Raw genomic sequence first — 19,392 nt, forward strand, 5'->3', positions numbered from 1 at the left:
TAAAAGAATGATTCTTTGATTTTAAACATATGATAGGTGTTGCAGATTGTCCTGAAAAGTTGAAGAGTAACACTTTCCGCCACATAGCCATCCCCACCAATAACATCATCACATCCATATTACTCATGCAACACAGCCAAGCAAAGGGCTTCCACAAAAATAAAGAGGTGCACCATTCGACTTTCGACTCTATATATCAAAGAAAGTAGCTCCACCATATACCCTACTTTCCTATGAACTAAAAGAGAGATTTTCAATTTGGCTAATAGCAACCAAGCTTTGGCTGAAAATAGAGGCAATCCAGCTACATGGCCGTAAAACTACATAGCTTTCCCATATACCCTAGTCGCCTATGAAACTGAAAGATAACCTTTTTCAAATTGGCTAGAAGCAACCAAGCTTTGGATAAGAATAGAGGCACCCCAATCTAAATGACCGTGACTACAATCCATAGTGTCAACACAATACTTGTGTACCATGGTACACATTCCCCTACAACATATCTATGTGACCCAAAATGATAAGAAATAAACTCAAATGTCATCTATAACTCTTAGGAATTAGGAAAGAAATCTTAAAGTATCTTTTACCTCCCCGAGTAGACATTGTAGGTATGCAACTAAATAACTTCAGCACACATTGCACCATTCATTTAGGAAGGGACTTGCTCACAAGCACACAAATGAACGCAATAAAGTGGTGTATATGCTTTCAAACAAACAATGCAACAAAACCCAGAACATAGCAAGAGATTGCTCTCTAGAAAATCAAATTTCCGAACACACTATGCCCTCACACCAAGGGGGCACGAGGAGTTGCAATATAGCGTATGCTCAAATGGATTGTTATGCTCAAATGATGAAATCATCAGTTGAAAGGCTAGATATCATGCTGGCTGGAATCCACCTACAACATAATGAGAAGAGGCTAGTCGAAAATATTTGTGATGTCCCCATCCTCCCAAGGACAAGAGTTAAAGTGCTCTGATTCGTGCAATAAACTCTTGCTTCCATGAGCTAGATTTTCCATCTATGTTCTCTTATAGTCCCTTAGCAGTAAATATCATGCTTCAAGCAACTACATCTTTGCAGGATGACATCTTGATTGATCTTGTGGACACTGAGAGAAGAAATACTAATCAGATTGATCTTGATTGATCTTGTTGACACTGAGAAAAGAGACTGTAACACAAGCAGATTTAGAAACTCTAGCATGTAGAGCCTATTTGACATCGCAGGATTGCTAAGGCCTGTAGTTGTCATTTAAGTCCCATACAAATTGGAAAGGCCCCACCAGCATGAAGTCAGAAGACAATTATGCTATACGCAAGAGCACAGTCACACTATCATTTCCATGTATGATAGCTGCAATTCATCGATGGTAGAAAACTGCTGCAGTGGAAGAAGAGAGCCTCGTCTAACCCATCTCATGAAAATTTCTGCGAACCGGCTCAGTTAGACAGGGCACGCCCAAGAAGGGGGGAAGGGGGGGGGGGTGGGAGAGAGAGAGAGAGAGAGAGAGAGAGAGAGATTTGAACTGACTCCGCACAATATCTCATTCTTATGGCTTACTAGAAATAGTATGTTTACAACCACAAAGCCCCACCTGATTGCCGGTCAAAATTTTACAACATTGAGACTAAAGAATAACAGAGGCCATGCAAGCCAATCTGTAAGTAGAACGCTAGTAATATATATTCACCTCCTTCCCATCGTTCATCTCCATAACATGATCCTTGGCCTCTGCTAAAGCAACCTGTGCAAACAAAATAAACAATTTCCATAGAGGTGAAAGGAGAAGTACTACCTGAAACTTGTAATGAACATGTGTCACAAAAAAAAAAAGACATCAGCGCACACAGTGCACACCTGGCCATACTTCGTGAAGAAATTACTGGTAAGATTTAGCGTAGTCACAGCAGCATCAGGGTTAGCTTTGAGAGCTTGGGCCAAAGAAAATGCTCCTTTGTCCTGTGGCAAGAAAAAGGTCACTAATAGGTAATAAAGTGAGTCGCCAAAGTCACGGTGTGCTGCCGTAACTTCAGAGCCTTGCCAACCAAACTTCAATATCAAGTGTTAGCAATTATCCGATAGTATTTCATGTACAAATCATTGCTTGGTTTAAGCTCTCATACACAAGTATGAAAATGAAGATCCAAGAAAACTGCTTTTACCCACTATTCTGACAAAAAAGGAGTAGCAGGTAAAGATGTACACCGGTACCAAGCAGAGTTAGCCATACACAACTCTCTTTCAAACCAGTAAACGGCAAAAACGTGAGCAGACAGCCTGGAAAGGTCCGTACAGCAAGTACAGAAAAAGCAGGAGCCTGTACAAAATCTGCAGGGAGCTTGAAACCTGTACAGAAAGGACTGTACAGCACGTACGGGTGGCCATACAGCTTGTACGGAAGGCAGCAAGCAGGTACGGGAAACGCTGGCGGGCACAAAGGCTTGCAGAGAAGGCCGGGGCCTGCAGACGGACCTGAAGAAGGAGCGAAAAAGCCCTAGGCCAGGCTGCAGCAGCCGGTGGACACCATGGAGCTCCTCACACACACACACACACACACACACATTTTTGTTTTTTTGTAAGAAACATTTTCATAGCTTTCTCAAAACAAGACAGCTACCACTTGGAACTAAACTCTTTAGTAAACGACTTCTAACTAGGCCAAATGAAGGTCTCCAAAAGAATGTGCATCTTGGAGATATCGATGCACCGAGGAATGGAAGAAATGATAAATATCCAACTGAGAGTGCTCGTGCAATCGAATATTGCGAGCATGATATAGCGACCACAACGCCCAGTAATGGCACCAAGAGAAGAACCGATCATAATCACACAAACACACACTTTTTCTTTTTTGGTGAAAGAACCTTTCATTGAGAACAATGTACATTCATAGCTGTCCCAGAGTGAGACAGCTACTAATCATAAATTGGAAGATGGAAAGAAAAAAAAGGAAAATGTACATTCAAAGTTGCGCCAAAGAGGAGAAACTCCTACTCCAAACTAAAAAATACACACGCACGTGGGTGTGCACACACATTTTTAGTGAAATCTATCTGGCATTATATTACTTAGAACAGTCCCATGAAAAGGGACAGCCAGTTACAAAGCATCAGAAGATATCATTATACAACAAGTAAGCAGGATAATCTTGAGTTCTGCTTGATGGGGCATATGCATCTCAAAGGGCGGAGCTGACGGCTACAAAGGGCCGAGGGCTACAACGGACGGGCTGAGGGCTATGGCGGATGGGCTGAGGGCAACGACGACAACGAACGGGCTGACGGATGGAGACGGACAAACCAACAAGGTTAAGAGGTTGAGAAAGAAAGAAAGAAAGAAAAAATATTAAAGTCTTGGGAAGAACGATGGGTCTATGAGACTGTGAAAATCCTGATACAACAATCTATGGTAGTGGAGCTACTAAACGAGCATCCATACCAATGCAAAATGCAAAAATGCAGAATGCACAAATAGACAATCATAAAATGATTGCCTTAAGTATGTCCAAAAGAACTGATACTTAGCCAGCGAGGGATACATACATCTTTTTTAAAGAACTTTCATTAAGAGGAATATACATTCGTAGCTGTCCCAAAGTGAGACAACTACTACTCATAAACTAGAAGAAGAGGAAAAGAAGACCAACATCGCTGCTCCAGTGAAGAACACCCAACACAACAAAACTAAAAACAGTGAAAGAACACTTCTAGCTGGGCCACACGAAAATCTCCCATGAAATATGTGCCCTGAAGGGAGCGATGCAAGGAGGAACGGAAGAAATGATAAATAAGCACAAAGAAATGCCCATACATCCGCACAAAGAAATGCCCATACATCCACGAGTTACAGGCATGATGTATAGACTACAGTGCCCAATAACGACACCAGCTAAAAAATTGAACATAGTCCAATGTAGAGGCATATTTGCCAAATAGCCAAAAGAGATGCTATTGAATCGAGCACAAAGATAAGTCCCTAGACACACATTTTATTTTAAAAAAAAAGAGTGATATATTCCATTCAAAACGAATCATACAACAGGTGGGAGAGAAAGTACTCTATCCCTAGCCTCAACAATGTGGCAAAAAAGCCATGGAGGTGGTCTAAAATGCCACGACATCCCAAAAGGGGTCAAATGAAAAAATAATGAGCAGTCCCATGTCCTCATGAAGGATATAAGTCTCCCACGAGCTGCCAAAGAGGTGCCTATACACCACTCCCACTGACTCCTAAGAGTGAAGATAATCTCCGCCCAAATGGGAGCGAGAGTGTCAGCCTCCGTGCATAAATGGCCCCCAAGGACAAAAGAACATCGCGAACACCATATCCGCCATAGGGTAATGCTGGAAATCACCTCCCAGGCTGACCCTGCAGTTGAAGTAGGCATGGAATCTTGAGCTGGTACCGGTACCAAAAGTAAATCCTGCGGCTCCATGATGTTGGCCTCTGTGGGACCCTGTCTCTGGCGACGCTGCATGAAGAAACCGTGGTCTCCTGGCTCTGACTCAAAGAGAGTAAAGGCTCCAGATCCTCTCCCTCAAAGGGCAGCGCCCCAAGTCATCAGAAAGGACTCAAATGTAACATATGAGAACAACCTGAAGATACCTGTCCATACCACTCTAGAGCTGGTGCAACTCCATAAACAATGCTTGCTAGATTCCTCTGCAAGCTGACAACGCATACACAAGGAGGGTCTACCCATCTGCTGAAGCCAAGTACCCACAGGTATGCCCCTATGTATAGTGAGCCAAAGAAAGTAGGAGACTTTCCTGGCTCTACTGATGCCCCAAAAGTGGGTCCAGTAGCTCAGCAAGAGCTCTGCAGTAAGTCCCTGTGTGTGCCAATGCTGGGAGGCGGATGGTAGGTGATGAGAGTCTCTCTGCTGAAGCCTGTAACCTGCCCTTATTGAGTACTGGAAAAATGAAAGAGGACGAACGCCTGCCATCGGAGCAGGCCATGCCCACTCACCTGGGTCCCAGTCAAGCTCCGCAAGAGGTCGACCCTGAAAAATCAAAAGTTTCCATCTAGTATCCTCTGCAATGGTCAACCTGAAAGGATCTGTGGTCCATTCCTTACCCAGGCAACCAATAACCCTGACTCTCTGCCAAAGGAGCTCCTGTCGATCCAGGGGCTGAGTGGGATACAATCTGTGAGAGGAGTCCGTCTCAAAATAAATAAACGGTGCCAGTCCTAAACGAACTCCAATGCATAGCCCAGCCTCACTAAAACAACCTGACCAAGTAGAGATGGAATGAACATAGGCTGGATCTGTAAGTATATCCCTCCACTCCTGAGGAATAGCTCTCATGATCAGTAATCTGGTGGCAGCAATCTGTCCAAGTGGCCCATGTCTATCTCTGATCACCTCCTCTAACATCTCCACACCTCCCCTGAACCAATCTCCGACTGTCACAACCCCCTGAGCATGCCATCTGGCCAAGGGAGTCCTAAGTTCTGTACTAGGGGAAGATCCCTGGTACCGAACCACATTTTTTTTCTTTTTTGGTAAAGAAATTTCGCATTAAGAAGGCATTTACATTCATATCTGTCCTAGAGTTGGACAGCTACTACTCATAACAAAATACTGACATCTAAAAGCAGTAAAATCTGCTCCAGTAAAGAACAACTAGTACAAAAGAGCTAAAAACACTCCAAAAACACTTCTAGCTAGGCTGCCGAAATATCTCCAATGCAATGTGCGTCCTATAGAGGGCAAAGCAAGGATAAATAGAAGAAATGATAAACATCCATAGCACAATGTCCATAGAGCCAAGAAGTAATTTTAACTCTGTGTGTGTGTGTGTGTGTGTGTGTGTGTGTGTGTGTGTGAGGGTGAACTTTGACGGGTGTGTGGATAAGAGAGTGTGTGTGTGTGTGTTCGATTTCCTTCTTTTCTTCACCTGCGGTTAGATATTGGGGACTCTGGACTCTGTGGTAGAGTCTTTGGAGATTCCACTTTCTCCAAGTTTTAACTTTTCCGGATGTCACTCAGGCGATCTCTTTATGATTGCCTCTTTGTTCCTCCGATAGATTCCTCTGTTTACTTGTCTTATATTGCAATCTTCTGATGTTTGTACTTGCATGTTCACTCTTTGGGGAATGCTTCTTGTAACATAAACGAATTATGGATAGATCATGGCAATCTGAAAAGTTAAATTCTACATGAAAGTTTAGTTAAAATTTTGAAGTCTAGAATTTGTAATCTAAATTCTCGTCTCTATATTACTGGTTTTTTAAGTTCAAAGCTCACACTCTAATTTAATTTTTATATATATATTTTTGTAACTACTAACTAGTAACAACTTAGAGTCTAGAGTACTTCCAAAATCATTGGGCATATTGGCATTGTATGAAGTCATTTTGTGACCGTTTAGCTTGTTTTGAACAGTTTCAGCATACTATATGTATGAAGGGCACAATTTGTGAGACCCAAAATACAAACTGAATTTTTGAAATTCCTCCTGTTTCTAAGTATTGAAACCATGCTGTCCATATCATCTAGCATGACATTGTACACATCTTATAGCCACCTGGAGCAAGATTCAGGGTTCCCCCCAGGAGCCATTGCTCGGAGAGCTGCTTTCATGAGGCAGTGAGATCATGAAGGGACTTTTCATCACACCCCCCACATGACCTTCATGAAATTTTGAGGCACCTAGTTGGCTTGATCACTGTCATTTTGAGCCAGATTATTTGTGATTATCCTTGATGTCCTTTGTTCACAAAGGAGTTCTTTTCTCTTCTTGAATTTGATCGGACTTAATATACGCCTCTTTTCTTCCCAAATCTCACGAAATGGTCACTCACGGTAGAACTCGAATTTGGTGGGAACGCCTAGTCCTCCTCCCAAGTCCGTGATGTATATAGCTAGAATAGGTCCAACCGTATGATAGGATGATCTCATCTCATGGGTGTTAGCAGTATTCGTGTGTGTAGTAAACCTTATGGGGGCAGCATTACCCTCCTAAGGTTCAAGTGTCACGTGGTATTGTGCCACTTGGCACTGTTGCATGTAGGATTTGACGTGATGGTAAGAAGGCAGCAAAGATCATCTCTTCCTCCCTCAATTTCGTAGTTCGTGAGAGTCGCCCTAGGGATCTTGGAAGAGTTGCGACCTTTTGAGAAGGCAACTGCAGTTTCTGATAAGCTAGTCCTAGCTATCTATATAAGGGCGGGTGATGAGGTCGTGGCAGCTACTATGTGTGCATCATCCTCACTATGTTTTCTCACTTTGTAGCGACCTGTGTGGTCACCATAATTCAATTGTGTCGGCCATTTAGTTTGTCTTATGTTGCTCAATTGTACGTTGAGCTCCGTAGTCAACCTTTGTGGTCTACAATTCTTATCTAGGTCTCTTATTTGTACATTGTAACAAGCTTGGTCGGGCTGAGCAGTTAGAGCGTCAACTCCATTGTCCCAGAGAGTTTTTGTCTCCTTTTCATAATATAGTTCAATCTTGTTATCACATGTGAGCAATTCTCTTGTAACTTAAACATAATCTTGATCTCTAATACCAACAGTGGGATCTGGAGTGATGGGGTGTCCAAACTGTATTAACATCTTCAGGAAGAGAGAGAGAGAGAGAGAGAGAGAGAGAGATTGCTGCCCTCTCCTAACAAAAAGTTTCTTCGTATTGGTGGGACAAGCCTTTCTTAGCAAAGCAACATTGCATATATGATCCCGATAGCACTGATTAAGTCTTACAACACCTAAACATTGACTATTATTTTCATGTGTTATTACTCAAAGTTCTTATACATACCCGTATCTCATTGAAACCAAGATCCAACGAATTCAACGTTTCATTAACAACTCGTAGACTCCGTCCCAATGCAGCAGCACCCTGCAATGGAGCATGCCTTGTGAAGGGAATTGGCATGTGAAATATAGCATGTGAAATGTTCTTTGTAGCATCTTTCTTCTTCATTAGAATTTGGCGCAGAAACAACGCTGAAGAGATTCAACAGAAGTAAAGAACTAAAACTAGCTGCAAAACATGGTTTAGTGCCAGATACATCATCACCCAGGCCATTGGCTCGCAGATCCAACGTTGAAATGGTACTGTTGTACTGCAAAGCCTCAGAAAAATATTCTGCCCCTTTCACACCTATCTGCAACATTCAAAGTCACTAAAACAGCAAAATTATGACACTAACTCCAGATACTTCTTCCAAAAAACAAGCTGCGATATTTCAATAGCTGCTATATACAGAAGTTCAATGTCAAAGATAAAGGCATTGAGTAAACAGGCATAGCGTCTTTAAGAAAACTTTACCTGACACCAACCCAATCGAAGCGTTTGTATATTTCCATGAAATTTGAGAATTTCTGAAAGAATCTTGGCACCATCTGGACCTATGGGATTATAACTCAGCTCTAGCTGCAATCCAAGCTAACAACGTCAAGAGAATGAAGAAAAATCCCCACGCCTCTCTCTCTCTCTCTCTCTCTCTCTCTCTCTCTCTCTCTCTCTCCAAGTTTTCAGAATGATTCATGCAGCCAAGGCACACAGCTTACACGAGGACATAGAGCTCTAGCTGACTAAAGCAATAGTGCTTTCAGGCACACTTTCAGGACCCCTCAACGAAGGGATGGCTGTTTGATACACTAGTGAGGCCGACAGCCATGTAGTTGGATATTTGAGAGGCTAGAGGTGATTATGGAGTCTAGGATGATTTGGAGTAAGCCCTTAATTACTCACCAAATTTTACACGCAGAGTTCGTCATGACACCACTTCAAATTGATGCCATCTTCCAAACAGTGACATATCTTCATAGAGTTTGGGCTTTACCTAGTTGGAGACTACCGAGGTTGGCACTAGAGTCGTCCAAACGACGATTGATAGACAGATTAGTATGACCTCGTACGCACGCATATCCAAACAGTTTGCCAGGCACGATATTTAGATGGACCAACTCCCCCCCTTCCAATATAGTTTGGACACGCCATCCCTCTTGCTCCCAGGAGATGAGATCAATTGTATTATACGGTTGGATCTACTCCAACTATGTCATGGACCTTTTGTGTTCTTTTTTTAGAGGGACTTTTTTTTTTTTTGGGGGGGGGGGGGGGGGCGGCGCGGGCACAAGGAGCTCCCCACCGAGATACAATTCTACCAAGATCAATTCTTGAGACTATTAGAGGATGGAGTGCTTATCACACCCCAATATGTGGAGCAAAGACTAGTCTCATATGAATTGACGATTGCATCTCATCTCATGAGCTGAGGATCAAGATAGGGATAGCCACAGGTACACTTAGAGAGCAACGGATCTGCAAGTTATGCACACTAGAGGAGGTGGAGACAGAGCTCTGCACTTGCCCACTCTACTATGAGATATGGGGATGATACCATTGTCTGTTTCAGGAGGGGCTTGGTTTTGGGCTCGATTGATCTACTTCCATGACCAGCCTCTATTTGAATTAAATGCGGTGACACGATGACAACCAAAGGAAACAGTGCCACAAGAACAAAGATAAATCAAGCATAGCGACGTGTCACCAATTTCTATGCATTTGAGTCCGCCCCTGGACATAGTGAAGTCGAGGAAAGAGACATCAGAGCAGATTGGATCAGTGGGAAGAGACCACGTGGAGCGGTCGAGCTAGAGACACAAAGACCATGCACGATGCAAAGGATAACCATAGCACACATGATGGAGATCCAACAGAGCATACTGTTTTGAGCCGAGGTGTCACTCTTGATATGGCTCATCAGATACAACGACCACAGAGACCATGTCCCCCGCGCACAGGAGGGGATGACTCTTGACAGATACGGATACGAAATATCTTCGCATCCCACCAAAGAGCCACCATGGCACTTAGTTATTCATTTTGAGTACCAGCTTTGAGTTTTGAGTTTTTGAGCTTATTAGAATAGCACTTACCAAGGACACTAGCGAGCCCTTTGTCTCAGCCCACAGCGGAAGGTATGAGTTACTCTTGGATTGTTCTTTGTCTCATAGGCTCGTCAGGCCTCCCAAAGATGAAAATCTCTCTCCCTCCCCCCCCCCCCCTCTCTCTCTCTCTCCGCGAGTCCCTCAAAGGGGACGAGCATTTTTCGAGCGAAATCTTCCGAGCTAAGGAAACAAAAAGCTTCCAACTATGCAAAAATATGGCAAAAATGGATTAGAAGAAAACATAGTTTCACTTAGAAATATGAAAAGTATTATAGTGATGTCTATTTTATACACAAATATTTATGTGAATCTTTGAGAATGGTGAGAACATAATTGGATGGCTTTTAAAGAAACCCACATGTACAGTAGACTTCTCTATGAAAATTCCCTTATGATCCTTCTTACAACTTTTACTTAATTTCTGTGACATTGAAAAACCTCTCTCAACCTATCTTCATGAAAGGATTTCTCCAAAGAAAACTCATTGAAGCAAACCATCAAGGTGGTTCACCAGCGAAACACCTTTGAAGTAGCTCTTCCAAGGTAGTGAAACTACCTTGGACAACACTTTTAAAAGTGACATAACTTTTACATCCAATGTCCAAATATAGTCATTAAGCCACTCAAATTGATTGGAAAACCCCATTTGAGCACATCTATTAAGTTATATTTTAAAAAATCTTGCATATATAGTATTAAATATTACATGTATTTTATGAGAGTCATATATAAGCCCAAGTTAATACTTATTTATAGTAATTTAAACTTCTTTTGAAACATGTCCATAAATATCTTATTATTTATGCTATAAAAACACTAGAAAGATATTTCCATATGATATAACGTATGGAAAAAACTATCACTGATGCCTATCAAATTGGGTTGAGAGCACCATCAGTGTGAAGCAGGGATGCCCTCTTTCACCAACTCTCGTCAGGCTTTACGTTGATGAGAACACATCTCTTATTCACCAACTAGGAGGCGAGGGATCACTGCTGGCAGATTTGATGACTTAGATATTGCTATATGCGGATGACATACTCCTTATATCATCCTCAGTACACGGACTACAAGGGCATCCGAACGCCTTAGAGGTGTTTTGAAGAGGAGAGAGACTGGACATTCAACCTCGGGAAGACGAACACCTCACACGCGTGCTGCACCAACATAGTTTCACTTACTGGTGCAGTCTTACACATACCTAGGGGCAGTTTTCATAGGGCCAATCTTCAGGATGGTTCATGCAGCCAAAGCACGGCTCACACGTAGTGAGACCGATTGCCATGTAGGCAGCACCTTTCTGGGGGAGCGCCCTCTCAGCAATAGAGAGGAGGAGATTTGAGCGGCTACAGGTGATTATGGATTCTAGGATGACTCGGAGTAAGCCCTCTGTCACCCATCAGATAGTGGAGGCAGAGTAAGCCATGACACCTGTCCACGTTGATGTCCTTTTCCAAACAATAGCTTTCCTCCACAAAGCATTGGCCTTACCTCGCTGAAGATTACCAAGACTAGCACTAGAGTCATCCATAAGGCTTGCAAAGAGTGGGGCTGATACAATATGGTATGCGTGCGTATCCACATGGTTTTCCAGTCACGGTATCCAGATGGACTGGCTTCTTCCCTTCAAGTACAACATGGATGCACCACCCAAGACGATCCCTGAGATGAGATTAACCGTATCATACGGTTAAATCTCCTTCAGTTACATACATCTCTGGCTTGGGGGGGGACCAAGAATTTGCTACCAAGATCCAGTTCCATCACGACCACTTCTTGAGAGTATCGGAGGGTGGACTCATTATCCCACCCCACGACCTCGAAGACAGAGGAGGTTCACATTGATTGAGGATTGCCATTAGACAGATGCACATCTCGTCACATCAAATGGGGATTGAGGCATGGAGAGTTGCAGGCATGCCTAGAGAGCAGTGGATTTGTAGGTTATGCACAATGGGGGAGATAAAGATAGAGAATCATTTCTTATGTGTCTACCCAACCTACTATCAGATATGAGGGTGATACCACTGCCTCTTTTAGGAGGGACATGGCTTCGGTCTACTCTCACGACTGGCGCATTTGCAAGACCAGGTCTTCGTTGGGCTCTATCTAATTGAGATGCGACAGAATAGAGATATGCTATTACGACAGACCAGACAACAGTAGATAGGTATAGTGTCATTGGATGTTAAGGCAGACGGAGCACAACGACATGTCATGAACTTACAATTCATTTGAGCCCAAAAAGTCTACACTTGTTTCGTCGACTTTTGAAAGGCCTTTAATACTGTCCCACGGGCTTGCTTGATCAGGAGGCTTCAGGAAATGTGGATTCCCGACATCATGATATGGGGGGGGATGAGTCTATATGAGACACTCAGAGGCAACGTACCAGCCCTAGGAATCTATCTGATTGGGTGGAGAGCACGATTGAAGTGAAGCACGGATGCCCCTTTCACGAACACTTTTTGGATTCTATATCGATGAGATCACTACCTTCATTGACAGCGTAGGAGGGGAGGGATCACTACTTGCTACTTTACGCCAACGACATAGTACTCATCCTCTGCAGCAACAAATCTCTAGAAACATCTACATGTCCTAAAGGTATTTTGTAGGGAGAGGGACTTGATAGTCAACCTTGGCAAGACTCAAGGTTATGATTTTCAACACTTCATAGGCGGTGCTTCATTGACATAGTTTCACCTATCAAGACAAGCTTGTAGAGATTGAGCAATGTTCTCGGGCCCACTCTACAGGATGGTCCATGTGGCCAGAGCACAACTCACAGCAGGTGGGTAGGGGGCTCTAGCTCGTCTAGAGTGACAATGTTTTCAGGCAGACTTCCAGGACTGTCATACAAAGGGATGGCTTTAAGATACACTCCTGACACCAATAGCCATGTATGCAGCACCGTTTTGGGGAGGTGACCTCTCGGCGACAGATTGGAAGAGGTTTGAGATACTACATGCGATTATGGGCTCTCGGATCCTCCGAAGTAAGCCCTCATTCCCTCATCAGATTATACAAGCAGAGTTCGACATGACACCTCTCCAGATTGATGCCATCTTCTAGACAGTGACATATATTCACGGGGTTTGGACTTTACCTAGCTGGAGATTGCCGTCACGACGACTTGCAGCACAATGGGGTCAGCACAGCTTGGTACGCATGTATCTCCAGGTGGTTGCATAGCCAGGTGATCCAAATGGATTGACTCCCGCCATTTTAGTACAGCCTGGATGCTCCATCTTCCCTCATCCCACGGGATGAGATCAACTGTATCAAACGGTTGGATCTACTACATTTTCAAATGGCACAGACTTGAGGAGAGGACCAAGAGTTCCCCACTAAGATCTAGTTCTATTGATACAATTTCCTTAGGATCTCAGAGGATGGAGTGATCATCGGACCCTTGTACTTGGAGGCCAAACGCATCTCACATTGGTTGAGGATTGCCATTAGGAAAATGAGAGTGTCATCCCACCAGCTGAAGAGAGAGGCAGGCAGAGTTGCCAGGATACCAAGAGAGCAGCGGATATGCAAGCTTTACACACTAGGAGAGGTGGAGACAGAGAGCACTCTTTATGCATATGTACGGCATACTATGAGATTCTACCAACAAGGAATCAATTTTGGACCACTCTCTCGCTTAATCCATTTTTAGGATCACGTCAGTGTCATACTCTATCTGATGGAGATGAGACGGCATAGAGAGGCTCTTCTGAGACAAATCAAGCAGCCTACGATCCTACCCGAGCCAAAGATAGATCCAACCATGGGCACATATTTCTAAGCCTTTGCAGGACACAGCGCAATTGAGGAGGAGGAGATAGATGAGATGAAGGCAGAGTGGACTAGTGGGAGGAGATGGCATGGAGCAGCAGAGCAGAGAGCAGCTAGACCGTGCACTATGAAGATCTAGCCTATCACAGCCTTTCTTAGAGGCGAGCGCCAAAGCCGAGGGGACACCCTTGACATGGCACGCCGGACACAGAGGTCTCGAAAAACACGCCCCCCCACGGCATTACGCGAGTCAACACGACAGACGCAGCTCCAAGATATCCTCGCATCTCACAGGATAGCCAGCATCGCACATGGATATGCCTCTTGAGTATCTGAGTCCCCATTTATATTGTTTTCGAGTCATATTTTCTTTGAGTTTTTCTTCAGGGATCTTAGCGAACCCCTTGCAACAGCCCATAGTGGTTTGTATGAGTCACTTGTGATTGTACTTTGTCTCATAGGCCCGCGAGGCCTCTCTCTCTCTCTCTCTCTCTCTCTCTGTTAGAATGGTGCAAACACATGGTATGCACATATTTCTGAATGGTTGTCCACGCACACAGTATCTAGATGGACAGACTTCCCCCTTTCAGTACAGCATGGACGCGGCTCCCAATTTGATCCCACGAGATGAGATCAATCGTATCATACGGCTAGATCTCCTCCAACTCCATATATCTCGAACTTGGGGGGGCGGGGGGGGGGGGGGGAGGAGTTCCCCATTGAGGTCCAGTTCTAATGCGACCACTTCCTAAGAGTATGAAAGAAGGAACTCATTATCAGATCCTAGTATCTCGAGGACAAAGGAGTCTCACATGCACTGAGAATTGCCATTGGATAGATGCGGGTTTCGTCCCATCAGCTTAGGATTTACGCAGGGAGAGCCGCGGTATACCCAAAGAGCAGCGCATCTACATGCTATGCACATTGGGAGCGGTTGAGACAGAGGAGCACTTTATTATGAGAAACACGGACGCTACCACTGTCTCTACCTAGAGGGGAGCGCCACTCTCACAACTGATCCATTTCCACGACCAGATCTGCATTGGGCTCTATCTGATGGAGATTCACCAGCACAGGGAGACATTGCTATGACAGATCAGAGAGCAACGGCAGGCAACTAGGCCACATGCTATAGAGGCTGATTGGACATAGCGACGCATCACAGATTTTTTTACATTCGAGTCAACTCCAGGACACAACGGAGTGGAGTAGTAGTAGTTAACTGATATGAGAGCAGCCTGGATCAACAAAGAGAGCTGACACAGTAGTGCTCAAAGAGGGATGCAGAGGCCACGCGTGAGACAGAGAGCGCCCAGAGCACACTATTGAGGTCCGACCCATCATAGCTCTCCTCAAGGGGGATTGACGGAGGAGACAGAGCGCCCAGAGCACACTCTATTGAGGTCTGACACATCACAGCTCTCCTCAGGGGGGGTTGACAGAGGCGAGAGGTTACTCTAGACATAGCTTAGAGGGTACAGAGAACGAGGAGGCCACGTCCTCCACCACAACATGAGACAACCTGACAAACGCGAATGCGAGATATCTTCACAACTCACCAGAGAGCCTTTGCTCCAGCCCTTTGAGGCTTGTCTGAGACTTCCTTTTGTACACTTTGTCCCATAGGCCCGTGAGGTCTCCTACGAATGTTCATACACATCTCTCTCTCTCTCTCTCTCGTGTAGTGGGAGAGGGCTTAGGTCTAGTTAACTACCTCATGGGATCCTCTGCTTTTGCTCCGCATATCATTGACTTCTCTGTCTTACCACCACCACCGGAGCTAATGACCCCTATCTGTTCTTTAGTATATCCATTCCCGCCATACAACGCACACCATGACACATTATGTATCATGACAGCCACTCCACGTGCCTTTCCAGGTACATATTTCGAGGACATCCAGTCCTATATGATCAAGCTGCTTTAATCACCCACCTCCTCCATAAGGCCACAATGCACAATTCCATGCACACCACCTACTCAAACTCACCATCCGCCCGTACTCAGTATCCTGCAATAGCTTATACAATGATGATGCAAGGCTTACGCCACCAACTCAACTTCCAAACCACGCATCACCATGTGAGGTAGAGATGAGACACAAGTATTGCCACTTGGCCCACCAAAAGAAGCAAGCTTTAGTTTTCCAAAACAAGGACTTAATAGATACCATGTTTAGTAACAACTCCAAGGAATTCTGGGGGAAGTTTCTCGAACGAAGAGCCCCCTCTCCTCTGACAAGTACCACACTCTAGCACTCTTATGCACACGCTATTACGCGAAAACTCGTTTACTCCTAGCTTGTTACATCGAACCACAGGCGCAGGCACATTGAATCACCTCCCAGCCGATCTCAGTGGTCGTAAGCTCTCTCTTCTTTCAAATCGTTACGTGAAGCTCTTGCTTGCTTTTTTTCCACCAAGCCTCAAATTTCCCTAGATGGATCTAGTATGCCACATGTCTTCATTTTAGGGTCCTTCCTTAATGCATCATTAACCCTCTCTTGGGATATCATTAAAACCATTTGCCCCTTGGCACATTTCATGCATTTAGGTCCCTTAGCCTTAGATCCACCTAGTCTAGTGCCATGTCACCCTCACCAAGGACCTTGACCTTGATTCCTTTTTTATCATTTACATGAAGCCCAAACAAATATAATACAAACATTGATCCTTTAAAGGAAAATGTCGACTGACCCTTCCGAGGTCATGTTACCTCGACTTGAGCGTAACATTCCTTCCCTCTTCAGGCATCAGCGTCCTCGATGATAAAGTCTGGGAATACTCTCCGTAACTGATATACGGATTCCCAGGTAGCTTCTGATAGAGGTAGACCATGCTATGCAACCAACACCATGGGTATCTTCCGATTGCGCACTTGCATTGTTCCTCGGTCCAGGATCCCTGTTGGTTTGCGTCTTGCATTATCCTCTATCTCCTGAAACAAAACAACACCCTCGATTAGTGAGTCGCTTGTATGCAAAAATTTCTTTAAACGAGAAACATGAAACACTCGGTGCATCTTACAACCCTGTGGCAATTCTAATTTATAGGCTACCTTGCCTATTCTTTTTAGAATTAACCACGGCCCACAATATCGACGTGATAACTTAGCACACTCTCCTGCAGTCAAAGACTTAGAGTGCGAAGGAACTCTGAGAAAAACTTTTTCTCCTTCCTTAAATTCTCTAGCGGATCGGTTTTCATCCGCATACGCCTTAGCTCTATCCATAGCTTGGCGGATGTTAGCTCTCGCAAGTGCTAGCATCTCCCGCATCTGAACCACAAAGTTCGCGGCAATAGGCACTTTCTGAGGTATTCCAACTATAGTTGGATTCGCTGGTCTATAACCATAGTTCAGCTCAAACGGACTAAACCCTGTAGAGGAATGTTTTTTATCATTGTAGGCAAACTCTAACAATGGCAACCACTTGTCCCATGTATGTTGCCTCAATGACACATATGCTCTAAGCATATCCTCTAAAATTTGGTTGATTCTTTCCGTTTGACCATCCGTTTCTGGATGATCGCCACTACTCATTCCCAACTCAGTCCTTAGTGTCTCAAACACCGCAGTCCAAAAATGACCGGTAAATTTGACAGCTCTATCTGACACTATGGATTTGGGTAATCCATGCAAACGAAATATATGTTTAAGAAACAAATCCGCTACTTGCGGGGCACTAACTGACTTCTAGTTGGAATGAAGTGAGCCATCTTGGTAAGACGATCAACCACCACAAGGATAGAATCATATCCACCTTGTGTCGTAGGCAGACCTACAATAAAGTCCATGGAAATGCTCTCGCACCTACCCAGTGGTATCTCCAAGGGCTGTAAAAGTCCGGGTGGCTTCACCCGCTCTGCCTTACTTACCTGACACGAAAAACAATGTGTCACATATTCATGAATATGCTTTTCCATCTTTGGCCAAAAGAAATCTCGCTTCACGAGATCATATGTCTTCTCGACTCCTGGATGTCCTGCACATGGGCTATCATGGCATTGTTGAATGACTCTCTGCCTGAGATCATTCTGATTAGGTACTACTACCTTGCCATTTCTTTTCAGCATACCATCCCTTATGGCATATCTTGCATAAGTTTGGCCTTTTCTGAATGCCAGGTCATCCTTTTCCCCGGTTTAGAATACCTGAGTCTTACGCCAAAGGCTCTGGACGAACTCGTCCACCTTTTGAGTTTCTCTTATCTCGGTCATTAGAGCACTCTCTAATACCGTGAAACTCATATTATGCATAATGCATGACAACGCATCAGCAACTTTATTATCCTTCCCTCTTCGGTACCGAATCGTCAAGTTAAACTCCTGCATGAGTTCTGCCCATCTAGCTTGGCGGCCTCTCAAGTCAAGTTGTTTACAAAAATGTTTCAGAGTATCATGATCAACATCAACATAAAACTCTGATCCATACAGATAATGTCTCCATGTTTTCAAAGCATGGACAATAGTTTACAACTCTTTTCGTTGAGAGGGAGAAAGCTTCTTGCTTTCAAAGGCTACTGGCCTTCCCTCTTGGAGGAGAACTGCTCCTACCGCAATGCCACTTGCATCGGTTTCAAGGAAAAACGGTTTCTGGGGATCAACTAATTTTAACACCGGTCCTGAGACCACATCTTGTTTTATGGTGTTAAAACTTTCCTGTTGATTCTGTCCCCATATAAAAGGTACTTTATCTGAGGTCAAATCAGTCAATGGCGATACTATTTCGGAATATCCTTTGATATGCCTTCGATAAAATTGGACAAATCCCAAGAACGATCGCAAAGCGGTCAAACTTTGAGGGATTGGCCAAGTCAGTATCGCAGCCACTTTCTTTGGATCCATTTCTACCCCCTCAGGAGAAATTATGAATCCTAAATATTCAAGTCTTACCATACACAGTATAGTTTTCTTTTTATTTACATAAAGACTGGCTTTCCTCAAAGTACTGAACACTATTCTTAAGTCTTCACGATGCTCAGTAATACTTTTACTAAATACCAGAATATCGTCAATTAAGTGTACTACAAACTTTCCGATATACGAACGTAGTAAATCGTTCATAAGCATGACGAATGTAGCTGGAGCATTGGTAAGTCCAAAGGGCATTACCAAAAACTCATAATGTCCAAACCTGCTTCTAAAAGCGGTTTTATGCACATCCTCGGCTCTAATACGGATCTGATGATAGCCACATTTAAGATCTATCTTACTGAAAATTACGGCCCCATGTAATGCATCTAGCAAATCATCCATCTGAGCCATCGGATACCTGTGCTTAATAGTGATATTATTCAATGCTCTGTAATCTATACAGAGGCGAAAAGTATCATCTTTCTTCTTCTTCAATATCATTGGCGAAGCAAAAGGTGAGAAACTTGGTTGCATCTGTCCCAACCTGAGGTATTCTTCCAGTTGTCTTCGCACCTCCGCCTCTTCAGTAAAACTCAACCTATAGGGAGGTCTATTTATAGGTTCTGCCCCCGGGATTAGTTCAATCTTATGATGAACATTCCGCTCTGGAGGTAACCTATAAGGTAGCTCATCCCTAAAACAATCAGAGAACTCCTCTGCTATTTGATCAGCCAGCTTGGCCATCTCTCCATTTTGAGCAACATCAGTGCTAGCCGAAGAATCATCAATCGGCTCTACCGATGCTGTACAAAGAAACAAAAACTCTTCTTGAGCTTTTC

The 19,392-nt window shown here is 44.0% G+C and overlaps 1 protein-coding gene across 2 annotated transcripts in view; it reads right to left on the reverse strand.

Annotated features, from left to right (window-relative positions):
- Positions 1-896: 896 nt before the first annotated feature.
- The window catches only part of LOC147887847 (uncharacterized), a 206,332-nt gene continuing 187,836 nt past the window's right edge, over positions 897-19,392 (reverse strand). For both annotated transcript variants that reach the window (XM_087393203.1, XM_087393204.1), the window contains exons 15-19: positions 8,287-8,391; positions 8,027-8,122; positions 7,774-7,854; positions 1,869-1,970; positions 897-1,755 (exon numbers count right to left, since the gene is read on the reverse strand). In XM_087393203.1, coding sequence (XP_087249329.1) covers positions 1,684-1,755; positions 1,869-1,970; positions 7,774-7,854; positions 8,027-8,122; positions 8,287-8,391 — 456 coding nt within the window. In that variant the 3' untranslated portion in view covers positions 897-1,683. The remainder of the gene's footprint in view (positions 1,756-1,868; positions 1,971-7,773; positions 7,855-8,026; positions 8,123-8,286; positions 8,392-19,392) is intronic.

This window comes from Dipteris shenzhenensis, chromosome 22 (genome assembly GCF_047967505.1).
Source record: "Dipteris shenzhenensis isolate YYH24624 ecotype China chromosome 22, Dip_SZ_1.0, whole genome shotgun sequence".
Classification (NCBI taxonomy): domain Eukaryota; kingdom Viridiplantae; phylum Streptophyta; class Polypodiopsida; order Gleicheniales; family Dipteridaceae; genus Dipteris; species Dipteris shenzhenensis.